We start from the raw sequence: 14,052 nt of genomic DNA on the forward strand, positions 1-14,052 counted from the left end.
GTCTCAAATGGGTCCAATTAGATGAGTCATACCAAATACTCAGGCTATTGGAGCTATCAAAGTGAATTTAGAACACTTTGGAAATATTGGAAAGAGAGCTTGTATTAAATTATTTAAAATACAAATAAAAACCAATGTATTATCTCAATTGATCTTGATATTTTAGACTGACCGGAGGCCGTATTTATACACCAACCAGTCCGGATCTGCTCTCATGGCAGGCAGCATCAGCGACTGGAGCGTCATAAAGAAGTCTTGGCTGAGAGATTGCTTTAAAATGCGCACTCTCTCAGCCATTTGACTTTCGCCAAGCCCCGTATAGGCAGCCTTGGTGCGGACGAGATCAACATGCTCGTTCTACAGCCAAAGGTTGTCAGCCTCGCCGCCCGTAAGCACTACTCCTACTTGCTTCACCATTTCGATGCCTCAGATGTTAAACTTACTCAAGATGCTTAAGAGGTCGCCTCAAATTACGACTGATCTCACGATGAACTACTAGGAAACGTAGTCACTATCAATTCATTAATTATGATTCAACTTACTACACTAAGCGAACAGCTTTAAATAGAACACGCAGGCCTATTGCCAGCTAGTGAATGTCTTTAATTAATGAATATTAAGATAGTGAACTACTGGCCCTGGCCTGAAAATGTTCACTGTATTTTACAGTGACACATTTTCAGTGTTCTCAAATTTCGAGCCACGCGGCCAGTGCCCAAAACCCTAAACCCTAGCTCCGTTCGGGATTACAGAGGCGAGATTTGTGGTACAATGGCATACTCGCAATGTATAGTAAATACCGTGATTAACCCGAACGCCAAAGAAATAGTGTACGAGACTATGCCCGACTCAAGATAGAGTCTCCACGAGGGTGTTTGATTTATCGATGGTGCAGCTACGTGCTAGATAAGAAGCGCACGAACGAGCCACCTGACTAAGAGATGCTACATTCCAGGACTTGACACTACATATGGAAGTAAAACGCCGAGAAATATTAGAGGATAGATCTATAGAGTTCAAGTTATTGATGTGTTAGTTGTACCGCAGCAAATTTTCTTGACTATGGGCTTCCTTTTATTATTAAAAAGATGAAACACAAATTCCTGAAACTATTGGTATCGCAGCGATGGGACTGTATGTGGAAAATCCAATCGACGACCAAACAGCCTCAGCCTCAAAACAAACTCGCCCTGATGAGATGGCACGGTCGACATAAACGAAGCAGAAGAAACTCGGAGTGTCGGCCACGCGGAATCAGCAGGACAAGGTAATCTGTCGGACACGGAGCACACCGAGAGCCAAAACCGGGCTGGTAGAGGTTGATGTGTAGTTTCGTATTCATACTTGAGTAGGGGGGAAGTGTGATAGTTTGCGAGACCCGAAAGCAAAGTGAATGCGATGTATATGGGATACTCATGAATACTTAAACATTGTAAGATAATCTTTAGGTTCTGTTCGAACCTCAGTCGGTGGAAGGAGGTCGTCGATTCTGAACTCACGTACCCTATCCTCACAGAGTCAGGAACGTATGATTTGTGGTGAGGAAGCCCTGGTTGTCGGTCTTGAACTGTGGTAACGATTTCAACCAGCTGCGCGTGTCGGAAGCATCGTCCGACATTCTAGCTTCTGAACACCCTGGAGGCGTTAGGCGTACGTGGACCTCCCCTTCGGCATCCGGGAGGCATCCTGGCGCTTCCAGGAGGCATTAGCTCAAATATTCGAAGCTCTCGGCGATGTCATCTGGTACATTAATGACATAGTCATCGCTTCCGACTCGCCCGGGGAGAACTGGGACGCGCTATTAACAGTCCTAACTGGCTGCAAGCAGTATGGCATTCAACTTGACTTGAAGAAGTGCTAGATTGCCTCCTTCCACCGCGCGGTATCTATTCTAGCACGCAAAGTAGACTTTAAGGGCGTCTCTATGACAGACTCGAGCGTCTAGCAGCCCTCGCCAACCTTCATCACCTTACAGATTTGGACCTCGAGGCCTTGGTACCATAATGTGGTATTCTGGAAGTCGTTCGTTCCTGGTTTTGTTAGACTCTCAACTCAATTACAGATCTCCTTTTAAAGAAAGATGCGAAGTTCTGATGGAACGATGACGATTAGTAGGTCTTCGACAAATTTGACTCACACAACTCGCTGAGCGAGCTGTTCTCGCCAAAGCAAACGCACACGCGTAACAGATGTTGTATTTTTACGCCTGCGAGTTCATAGGTGTCAGAGGCTGCCTATACGTTTGACGAGGCGATGTACTTCTTCCCGTGGCGCATCTTTCATTCAGATTCTTCTCAGTCCAGTACAAGTTTCATGTACTTGATAAGGAAAAGTGGTTGATTGGCATCTATGTACGGCATGATTAAATTGTGGAAAATCATCAAGCGTTCGGTCCTAGAATTGGGAGTCTACACGGACCACATAGCCCTCTTAACTATGTGAGCTCAGGATAGGTCTGACCCGAGAGGGCGCCAGCAGCAGCGCTGCAAGAGGTATGCCAAGACATAGATGCACGCATGTACCATATCAAGTGCAAAGAAAACGGCACTACTGACATCCTCTAGCGCCTTGCGCACGCTCTTGACCACAAAATACAGCTTGCACGCACACACGCAAGCGCTCTACCATGTTCACTGGAATTTAGCGGTGCAAGCACGTTGTGTACCACCGAATATATTCTTGCCAAGAAATGGATACTACTCGCAGACGCCAAACACAGGCCGCACGACACCGATGGCTTCGCGTTGTCTGGTAATCAGTAAGTGTCACAATTCTACAAGCCCACACTCGATGGGGCGTCTGTGTCATTTGCTCGCGATTCCTCAACCTTGACTTAACCCGCAAGAGAGGGCCTGAAGCGTCTGTTCCTCAAGATTGTGGCCGACAGGGCGCACGGCCTCACGGTGTGTTGCCCGTTTATGCCATATGATGAGTGTTTCTCAGTCATGCATACCTTTTTAATTGTATTGCCGATTCTGATACAGCCAGCCGATGGTGTTTTCTGCGATATGGCCACGAGCGGGTGGGAACCCAACTGAGACAGGACGCTACACTCGTCCTACATATTAGATATACCGGCGAACCGTTTATACCTCCGCCAGGTTTCTGGGCGTCAGTCGTTGCCGTGTCTCACACCACGGTCCCACGACTTTCCTACTCCCACGAGCGAGTGTGAGGCATTTCCTTGCAGTTCAGGGCGAGGACTTACCAGGTGAACGAGCTTCGCAGCACAAATTCGCATTGCCACTAAAAACCCTAAAACCCAGATCGCAAGAATAGCACCTGCACCACTCCTGGGCGAACAGCCGTCTCCCTCCGCTACCGATACAGCAGCAATTCAGGCGACAAGCACCAGGCCTAACCGGGCCTCCTTGGCCTACGACACGATCTCTATGCAGTCCAGTCCAGTGTACGCGTGTCCACCAAATCATCGAAGCGGTCCACGAGGTGTACATGTACGCAAGGGTGCTAGAAATTGAGCGCGCTGTAGAGTTCTTATACGGCTGGATTAGCTTACGTGACGAAATCAAGGCCATCTTGAAATAATGCAAAATTCACCAGGAATCCGCATCGCGGCCGTCCAAGGAGTTTGGCCTCTTGCAGCAGCCAGAGCGACCCCAAATTTCTTGTGACCACCTGTATGCGGATTTCGCAATTTTTTTCAGAGGCTCCAGGCAGCATTGGCCTAGACCCTCTTGGCGGTTTGTAAAACCACAGGCATGGTCTTCGTCCGTTCGCTGGAGGCAAAGGCAGACAGTATGTACGCCAACTTTGTCTCCAAACAGATATTCCCCTGGGATGTCCCCTCAGAGTTCACCGCCGACCAGGACACAGTGTTTAACTCTGTCCTTTCCATTAATTTTTGTACAAATAAAGTATTCTTGCACTTCTATACAACGGCCAACCACCACCAAGGCAACGGACATGCCGAGGGCCAAATTAAGGTGATGAACGTGTGGGTATACAAGTCGGCCATGCCCACGCAAAAAGTGTTCCGGGTGCCCCTGGTGCGCGCATTCGCCCAAGCATACAATGCACTTGTCTCCTCCGTGACAGGTGATACATCTTACACGAGAGCAACCACTCGCCCTTATGGTTGACCACACGTCCCTCTTCTAGGAGAGCGCACAGCGCTCATACTAGCATCCAAAGAGGGCGCACTGGATACAGTTCTCTCGACCCAAGTGAGGCCATGATGCAACGTCCAGGCAATCCAGAAAGTGGCTGCGGACAAACAGCACGCGCACATATCTTCATTTTCAGTTGGTTATCGGGTCATGCGCCTTATCAGCAAAAAGGTACAAGGTTGCCTCAACTGGACAGGTCCATGCGAGGTCATTGAGGTAAACGAATGTGCTCGGCAGATGGTCAAAGATCTAGCGGCCGGCATCGAATTCGTCATACACCGTCCCCACCTAAAATAAAGAGATACTTCCCTTGTGTAGCTGCAAGCACCACGGTCAACATCCATCCCGAGGGCGTGGCCGACGACAGTCGCTGCGGCCAGGCTTTTCAACATCAAGAGCGCTAAAAATCTCGCCACAGCTCCCACCATACGTGCCACGGGACTCACCGAGTGGCAACAATATAAGAGTGGACCACTAACCACACACTGCGTCTATCCTATCTGACAGACACATCGCCGGCTAATGAGACACTTTGAACAACTATGTATTAAGCAGTGTCTAGTAGGCGCGTACGCACTATTGGTCACATGGCAGTCCAAGTCCTGTATTTCTCTGCAATCTTTTGTACATATCATCCGTTATGGCATGTTGCACGCAGTAAACTCTGATCTTAGCTCATGCATACTGAGGCTGTCATCGTGCCAGTCTGGATTCCCACTTCCGTGTGGTAATATATGGGTCAGGTATACACTGATAGTGTTTTCAGGTTCATTTGATAGAATTTGTAGACTAGTTTTAGGGGATTATTTGATCAGTATTTCTGATCAAATAAACACATGGTTTTATGCACCAAAGATATTTAATAAATGACCAACGTCCAACCTCTAGAGAAGGGAGCATGTTGAGATATAGTCATCGAAACATGTTTTACTACACTTATCCTCGCGGGTTTTATGCATGCCTCTGTTCTATGTGTGGCAGTTTATAGTGGTCTATATGTCATCTAACCTATACCGGCGGTTCACTATCCTCGATATTCCCTGAGACCGCCTATTATGATTCACGAGCCTATTACGGGCGACTACGCAGGCGTGCTAATCGATTACGCCAACAACGTCGTGCGTGTTTGTGCACTTTGCGTCATATACAGCTCGGTGAGTGTGTGTGTAGTGTGTGTAGTGTTTTGTGCAAAATTGTGTAAGCATTTCTTCCCCTGAAATGGATAATATCTTCCCTTTGATTTATAAATTGCCGCAGTGCCATGCCCATTATTTGGCCGTTTGCTCACATACGGCAATTGGGGCGTGAAATAAAAACAGAGGCCAGTGCCGAACTGCGTGCCATTTACCCTGGCCAGGGTTAAACTCTACGTATTACTAACCACTGGTACAGATAAATGCGAACATACCCAAGCTCAAGGGTCGGATATTTACACACCGCGCAGTGTTGGTGGTTTCTCCTTTTGGTTAGTCTATATCAGTAGCCACCAAACTTACTGACAAATCCAAGGAGTAATATTTAGCCAGCGTTTGCGCGACTTACATATTGCTAGAAAAGTAATATTTATTTACAATATCGCTAGAGAAGTAATATACTTACAATATTACTAGAAAAGTAAAATATATAAATATATACAATATCGCTGGAAAAGTAATATGCATATTTACAATATTGCTGCAAAAGTATTAATATGTATATACACATACACACATATATATATATATAACACACACACGTACACACACACACACATATGTATATATATATATATATATATATATATATATATATATGTATATATTCGCACAATTATGTGCACATGCATGTCTGTGTGATCTTTGCCCCGTCTGAATGTGTTTGTTGCAAAGCAACAGCCAATGGTGCAGGCGCCTAGTGTATGAAGCGCATTACAATGCTTTTCACGAGCGGGGTGGTAGTGGGAGCTGAAAAGACATGTTTTCCTGGTAGCAAAACACTTTTGCCTTTTCCAGAATGTCGCATGTTATTCGCAGAGGCTTGTACGACTGCGGTACTTTCACAATAATCCTGCATGGGATGAGCGGGGCAAGGCTACAACAATATGGAACGCTATTGTTCAACCGAAGAAGTGTGACTAGTTGATATCCATGCTCTATTCTGCCAGAAATCGCTCAGATTTGAGCGGAAAAAGTATACTCAAATAGGAAATGGTACACTCATGCAATTATTTACCCCTTCTGGATACTTCAATGATCTAATTCGTAACCAGTTGACCTAAGAGAAACGATCAAGAAACTACACAAGTTAACATATCACATCTGCGCAGTGAACATCCGATGTGACACCCGCATAAGCGAATCTGTTCCTGCCGTTGTATTCACGTAAACCGCACTGTGATATACGAGTGCTGCTGAGTTGTCTTGGTCAAACGGTCAGTGGTTGAGCCCAGGTGTTCGGTGACCTCGTATGCCATGGTGACGTATCCTGTATATACGGTTCCTCTGAATACAGCTGACAGTATTTCCGCTGATTCGGTTCGGTTTCGGGTACAACACTCTGGAAGCTGGATATAGCCATTTTCTGCTTTTCTGATCAAGGTTTGCATCGCGTTGAAAATAGCGCAGGAAAACAGGATGACCATCAGCGTCTACACCAGCAATTTTGTTCTGGGAAGCAGTCGAAAATGTGTATTTCGGCGAGAAACAGAGTACTCCATGCATTCATTTTCTGTTTCCTGACGCCATTATGTATCTGTTCGTACATTGAATTCGTCAATTCGTACCAAAGTTTCGCTCAGGCTGTCTTAATCATCCTTCTTCTCCGAACATGCGACCAGCTCATAGCACGCCTCAGTAGACTTACACGGGCGTTGTATGCAGACGTTGGCCAAGAAGCCACCTATAGGTGCACCGAGCATCGGTGCCAGTAGATATATCCAGAACCCGTTTCTTGGTCCCTGCATGAGTTTGTGGGCAGAGGTGTATTGCTGTGAGTGCACGACAAAGAGATGTGATTGCTATCATATGCTGTGGTCAATTCTGCATGTCTATATACTATGAGCTAAGTCGCTATAAAACATAGATATACGATAATACTAGATACCACATAAGATAGATACCGAATTGGTCTTGGGCATACGAGAGTTGCAGTGGCGAGAGACTAAATATATATCTTGGGACGGGAGAAAGCTAACATAAAATTTAACGTCACAACAATGCCACAAGGATTCGGCATACGGACACTGAGCATAATCCAACTACACAGAAGTCTTCCAAGCAGAGCATGAACTGGGGGGGAGATCGGCTCAAATAAATATAGGAATCGCCACAATTCAACTACATCTACATCGCAAATTCAATAACCAAATACATACGGGGATGGCGATGTCACCCCAACCGAGTATGAGTGCCAGTAAACGAGGACTAAAGTCTCGGGCTGGGTTCAAGCCTGCTTGGGTGAGAGGCGCTATCAGCGATATGATGATCGACACCGTAAACCCGATGAACAGAGGTGCGAACTGTTGACCACCGGAGAGAAGAAAAGAGAAGAAAGTAATGAGATATATGACAAGAGTTAAGCAATTGTTTTTAGGCGCAACGAGTCCCAGGGTAGCAAAACCGCCATAAAGGATACGTAGAAACTGGTACCACTTGGTTCGATACCAAGATGCAATGCTACCTATGTTAAGATGTGGGACTCTACTAAATACTATGGCATCGTGGTAGTGGCAAAGCTCATTCGATTCCCACGAGCCACTCGTGGAATAATTTCAACACGAGCAAATGCGTTGAATTAGCAAGCGTTGTTCAGCGATGAGTAGACATACATATTGACAGCAGGATAGTGCCGCTTCGAGGTGATGGATATACACTCGTTCAGTGACCTCCCATAGCGTCCCACGGTGGAGGGTGAATATTGCAATAAACGAAGCTGAATACAGTAATAGAGGATACTAAAAAGATACAAAACTAGCCTCATGTAGCACAGTACAACACGCACACACTATATCAAAGACCTCTTTGCCCGACCCACACCCCAATCCCACTGACTTGGGTGCAGGTGCGCTCAGCCATCTGCACACTCTACCCATCCCGCGGCGATACTACCCACCACACAATTGTACCTACATTGGGTGGGATGACATTGTTGCATGGCGCAGTGACCGAGAAGATGACAAACGCCAGAAACGCCGTACCCAGCATCTCCGCCCAGAAAGCCTGGCCGATCCCAATCACTTCGTTCTGGTTCGGATACGATGCCGGATTGGGGAAGTATTCGCCGAACATCATCGCCGTACGCTCACTCCCCGGTTGGCCTCTCACCATGTTGTTCACACCCTCGTAGTGCGCTACTGCACCAGAGAACAAGCTCCACACTAAGAGGGATCCCAAGAAAGCCCCCACAAACTGGGCCAGCACGTAGTAGCCGAACCTTCTCCAGCCGAAGTCCTTGTGGTCTATGAGCGCAAAGGCGAAGGATATCGACGGGTTGAGATGCGCACCCGAGACGTGACCAACGCTGTGTGAGAGAGGCATATTGTCAGGATGACGTTGATGTGTCCATACACACTTCTCATGGACTCTAGATATATTAGTGTCATAAGGATGTATTGCACTGACTCTAGGTATATAAGGGCATGAGAGTTAACGACTCTAGGTATGTAGATGTCAGGGGACTGTATTGTACACTCGAAGTCATATAGCGACGTAATAAGACGTGTAGCAGTCATCTGGACTATCTGGACTTGTGCGGTTTTTATGAGACTTTCAAGATCCGAAAACTCTGAAACTTAAAAACAATACCAAATACAAGATTATCTCCCGACGCTATAGCAACGATGTGACATTTACATATGGAGTGGCTAGCGTTGACACCCAAACATACATACGAGAGGCAATCTCCCCCTGACAAGTAGAAATATATACATTTTAAAGAAGCATTTATAAATATATCTCAGACAAACATAAATGAATACATTACAGATATGCATAAATAAATACAACACAAACGACCGTAAATAAATACATTCCAAACTACCATAAATATATACATTACAAACAAGAATAAAAAAATACGTTTCAATCAAGCATAAACAAACAGAGTACAAACAAGCATAAATCAATACGTTTCAAACAAGCATATATATATATAATACAAACAAGCATAAAATTAACACATTCCAAAGAAACATAAAAAAATACATTCCAAACAAGCACATATCAATGCATTCCGAGACAGATACGTCGATACATACCAGAAGATAGCGATGCTGACGCCCCAACCCCACACCACAGCCACTTGCCACAGCCCAGTCTGCGCACCACTGATCACTGCAGCCGCCACAGAACCCGTTCCAAAGAACACCAAAAACGCAGTACCTGGGGATGATATTTGATAACGAGGAGAGAGAGGGGGGGTTGAGTTGGTACGGGAGCATTGGTAAGATGTGTACTGTATAAGGTATACCGAACTAATTGGAGGGAAGACTACATTCTGGACTGTATGTGTCTCTGAAGTATACTGACTGTATATAGGTTTTGCAGAACATAGCCTGAAGATCATTAGATGCACGGGGGGCTTGGTACTTGGTCAGTGTACTGCGATGTACTGAAGATTTTTGTGATATGCCGACTATTTGGAGGGAAGATTACATACAGAACTGATTGTGGCTATAATGAACACAGGCTGTATATAGGTATGAGAACTTCAGATATGCAGGCTACTATACACACCGAGAAAGGGATTAAACACTGGCGGAAGAATCGCGATATAATATGATGAACATTCCAATTAAAAGAAACTGTACCAAAATATGTGGAACATTTGAAATGATTGAGTGACCGCATTTTATTAATACAGGAAGACTATAACATGATATATTGCTAAGCAATATAATAATGTATACAGACTGTGACATATACTAAACATTCTAATCAAACAGCAACACGGTCGACTGTCTATAATTTTTGCTATGACACGAGCACTACACACTTTGTTGAGTACACATTGTGCATATGTGCGTCGATTTGCAATTGCCACAGAATAATTTACACATCAATTGACAGCGTATACACATCAATGACAGCATACACACACATCAATGAGAGCATACACACACATCAATGACAGCATACACATACATTAAAGACAGCATACACACACATCAATGACCGCATACACACACACCAATGAGAGCATACACACACATCAATGACAGCATACATACACATCAATGACCGCATACACACACATCAATGACCGCATATACAAACATCAATTACAGGTTTCATATAGGCAGATGAGAGCATATACACACATCAATGACCGCATATACACACATCAACTACGGCTTTCATATAGGCAGATGAGAGCATACACACACATCAGTGACAGCATACACACACATTAATGACCGCATACACACACATCAATTACGGCTTTCATATAGGCAGATGAGAGCTTACATACACATCAGTGACAGCATACACACACATCAATGACCGCATACACACACATCAATTACGGCTTTCATATAGGCAGATGAGAGCATACACACACATCAATGACAGCATACTCACACATCAACTACAGCTTTCATATAGGCAGATGAGAGCATACACGCACATAAATGACAGCACACACACACATAAATAACAACATATATACACATTGATGACGGCATATACAAAGATAAATAACAGCATACACACATATAATACAGCACACACGCACATAAATGACAACATGCACGTGTAGTTGGAAATAAAAGCGCAACTCAATCCGTTCTAGTAATACTACGTGCGAATAGGTAAGGTATTGTATGTTCCGGAACGGTTCGTAATATGAACTATGTGTGCCTTCATATACTGATATGAAACAAGATTGTGTCACACATACACGGGTGTCTTGCAAATGTGTATCTTCGAAGAGACAGAAGTATCAAACGCATAGTATACATCAATACAAATAACACACCTAGACATAATGGATACTGCCATAGATACTTGCGAGTAGGAACTTTAGTATATAAATCGGGCATAAATGATCGCCTCAGGCAAACGTGTACCACTCTGGATGAACAAGCAATACTCTCCCTTCAAGAGGGTTGTGAGTAAATACGATATACATTCAAGCCCCCTAATAACAGTCGTTTATATCGAACAGAAAATATGCACGCATCTTTACGCTATTTTCAGCTTTCTGAGACACAATGCAATAAACGTTTCACGTTACTGTGCACAAGTATGATACACAAACAGGACTGCAAGTCCCACAAATATCAAGGTGTATACAAGGTTCTGTTAAGCTGCATATATGCAGATATTCTATAACGCGTTGGCAATTCTCTGCAACGGGACGACACTACGGTGAGTCTGTAGCATCCATGTATGCCCGCCTGCGTCAAGTACGCATGAGATACGTACAGAGACATCGTTGCAGAAGCACAAGCGAGTGTGGAGTGACATACTCTCCAAATGATACACGTATGCGTGAAAGAGTTCATACCACCGATCCAGAGCATACTGTACATTGTAAGAAACCGCCTGCCAAATAACTCGGCAAAGGTCTCATCCCGCTCACACAGGCAATGCAACAAATATGTATTGTTCGCAATCTGAATGCGAGTATAAACAAGTCTGCCATCAACACACTACAATAAAACCAAACACCAAATAACTTGGCCTAGATTTCACACACCGATACAAGCAGTGCGACTGATACATGATACACGTACATCCACGAGGCCAGAATACCAATCCAACACATCCACATAACAAGTGCATCTACCAAAAAACTCGACCAAGAATCTGAAAAGTCAGGAGAAATAAAATTATATACTGTTCACATACACACGGCGGAAAAGAGTACATACCAACAATGCCATTCCAGCACATGTAAAACGACCTACCAAATAACTCAGCCAAGAACTCACACGCCCACACCGGCAGTGCGCCATACGATGTTGTCCACACATCAGGATAATCAGTACCATCCCTATCACAACAACCACTCTCCTCCGATTTAGTACGACTATGTTCCCGTGCGTGTATTGCATTGTCCTGGTCCAATCCAATCACGTTGAGTTCCTCGTCATCGCGTAGATGTCGCCTCACCCCGTCGTTCACCGTCTTGACCCCCATCTTCTCATGGGGTTGACCTACTTTGCAAGTACACTGGCTTGCTGTAGGGCATCTGCCACAGGACGCAGGGCCTTGCCCCTCAACTACCACGGCTGTTGGTGAGTGGTGTCGTGAATGTGCTTTGTGAGTGCTATGAGGGTCGTGAGTGGTCCGATCGCTGGGCCGCATGGTACTGCTGGAGGCGCAGCAGTCTGAAGACGACATTTTAAAAGGAGTTTAGATAGAGACACTGTCGGTGGAATCTACCTGTTAGTTAGTATTCTATATACAGCAATGAGTAGTGATCAGCGTAAATCCCGAAGCCAATATACGCTAATGCTGGTAGATGACAGTATACGCTTCAAGAAGGCAAGTGCAAACTTATAGGTAGTATTCTATATACAGTAATAAGTAGTGGTCAAAGTGGATCCCGAAGCAAATGTACCCTAATGCCGGTAGTTGACCGTATATGCTTCAAGAAGGCAAGTGCAAACCAAGCGAGAAGCGGAGTCCACTCTTGTAAAGTCTATAGGCTCTCTCTTGTACAATCACAAGAGGCTGTATTTACTCCTCAAGAGTCCACGCCGCGCTGTTGTCATATTCAGTTGGTACATTATTCAGGCCCAAGGGTACGAACGACCACATAACTTGACATAAATAAATAACTTAACACCAGAGTGATTGACTGATTGGACACAAATAACAATGCAATAATATGCGAAAACCCTAAAACCCTGAGCGATAAAACAGAAATTAGCAGTACATTGTGGTCAGGGGTGATGATTGATTGGTTACTTTGTTAAAAGTTTTGTGGCCTAAAAACTGAGGCTATAAAAACTAAAAAGCCCTGGCGAATGGCCGAGAGACAACAGTGCGATAAAACAAATATAGCACTCTCGTAATCTCTAGTAGAGAGACTCTACCTATTTTAGTATTTAGAGAGTATGTAGCACAACATCCATTGAATAATTCAAAATAAATATATGGTGATTGTTTGACGATACTTGACAGACACTGCTCGTCTGGTATCAAACAAATGTTGAATATTCCTTATTTCCAGGTGCGGGGCGCATTGCGCCGGATAGGAGAGGTTATAAACTAATAAACTCTCTCCTCGCTCCCTCTCTACATACACACCGTCACAGTTCACACGCAATAACAAGAAGAAGAGAAGAAGTAATGAGGGAATGACTTTATGACACTGAACTATAAAGTATTTAAATATGAACTTCATGAAGTATGAAGTATGAACTATGTGTGCTGCTATGCCGGCTGTGACGGACGAGGCCACCATGAAAGTCGGAAGATCGGAAGACTATTTAGACTGTAAATAAATAGATAGCCTATATAATAACAGTCATTTATTTACAACAAACTACGGACTTTTATTAGGCCGTTGTAGTATATTTCCAATTTTTCTACTAGGGTCATGAACAAACGCCAAAGGAGGATGCGTCCAGAGTTCAGACTCCAGACTCCAGGCTCAAGAATGTTTTTCTATAAAAACGCACATCATTATTGCCTTCAGTTACCGTCATCGTTATTTTTGTGTTGGTATATTTTTCTAAAATATCAGCAAACAACAGGCGGGGTTGTTTGTCAGTGTAAAGCGTGTCGGACTATTGTAAGATCTCGCGAGGCAACGTTTTAAGAAAGATGGAGGAGGAAGCGCTATCCGGTACAGGAGGAAATCTTGATATAATAGAACATATACAGGTATGGTGATTTATTAACTAGAACTAGACAGCCATGCACACACACACATATATATATATATATATATATATATAAGCACACACACACAGAGAGAGAGACACACGCACACA

General features: G+C 44.4%; 2 protein-coding genes across 2 annotated transcripts in view; one reads left to right on the forward strand and one right to left on the reverse strand.

Annotated features, from left to right (window-relative positions):
- Window positions 1-6,431: 6,431 nt before the first annotated feature.
- SARC_06619 (hypothetical protein) lies at window positions 6,432-8,641 on the reverse strand (the record flags this gene model as incomplete). Its single annotated transcript, XM_014299469.1, has 3 exons — window positions 6,432-7,062; window positions 7,480-7,623; window positions 8,234-8,641. 3 exons carry the CDS (start codon window positions 8,639-8,641, stop codon window positions 6,910-6,912), a joined length of 705 nt encoding a protein of 234 aa, XP_014154944.1. The 3' UTR covers window positions 6,432-6,909.
- A 5,241-nt stretch (window positions 8,642-13,882) lies between these two features.
- Window positions 13,883-14,052, forward strand: part of SARC_06620 (hypothetical protein) — a gene marked incomplete at its 5' end in the record, with an annotated part of 5,398 nt that continues 5,228 nt past the window's right edge. The window contains one exon of the mRNA XM_014299470.1: window positions 13,883-13,942. Within this exon, the coding sequence (XP_014154945.1) occupies window positions 13,883-13,942 (60 nt within the window). The remainder of the gene's footprint in view (window positions 13,943-14,052) is intronic.

This window comes from Sphaeroforma arctica, assembly GCF_001186125.1.
Source record: "Sphaeroforma arctica JP610 unplaced genomic scaffold supercont1.479, whole genome shotgun sequence".
Lineage (NCBI taxonomy): Eukaryota > Ichthyosporea > Ichthyophonida > Sphaeroforma > Sphaeroforma arctica.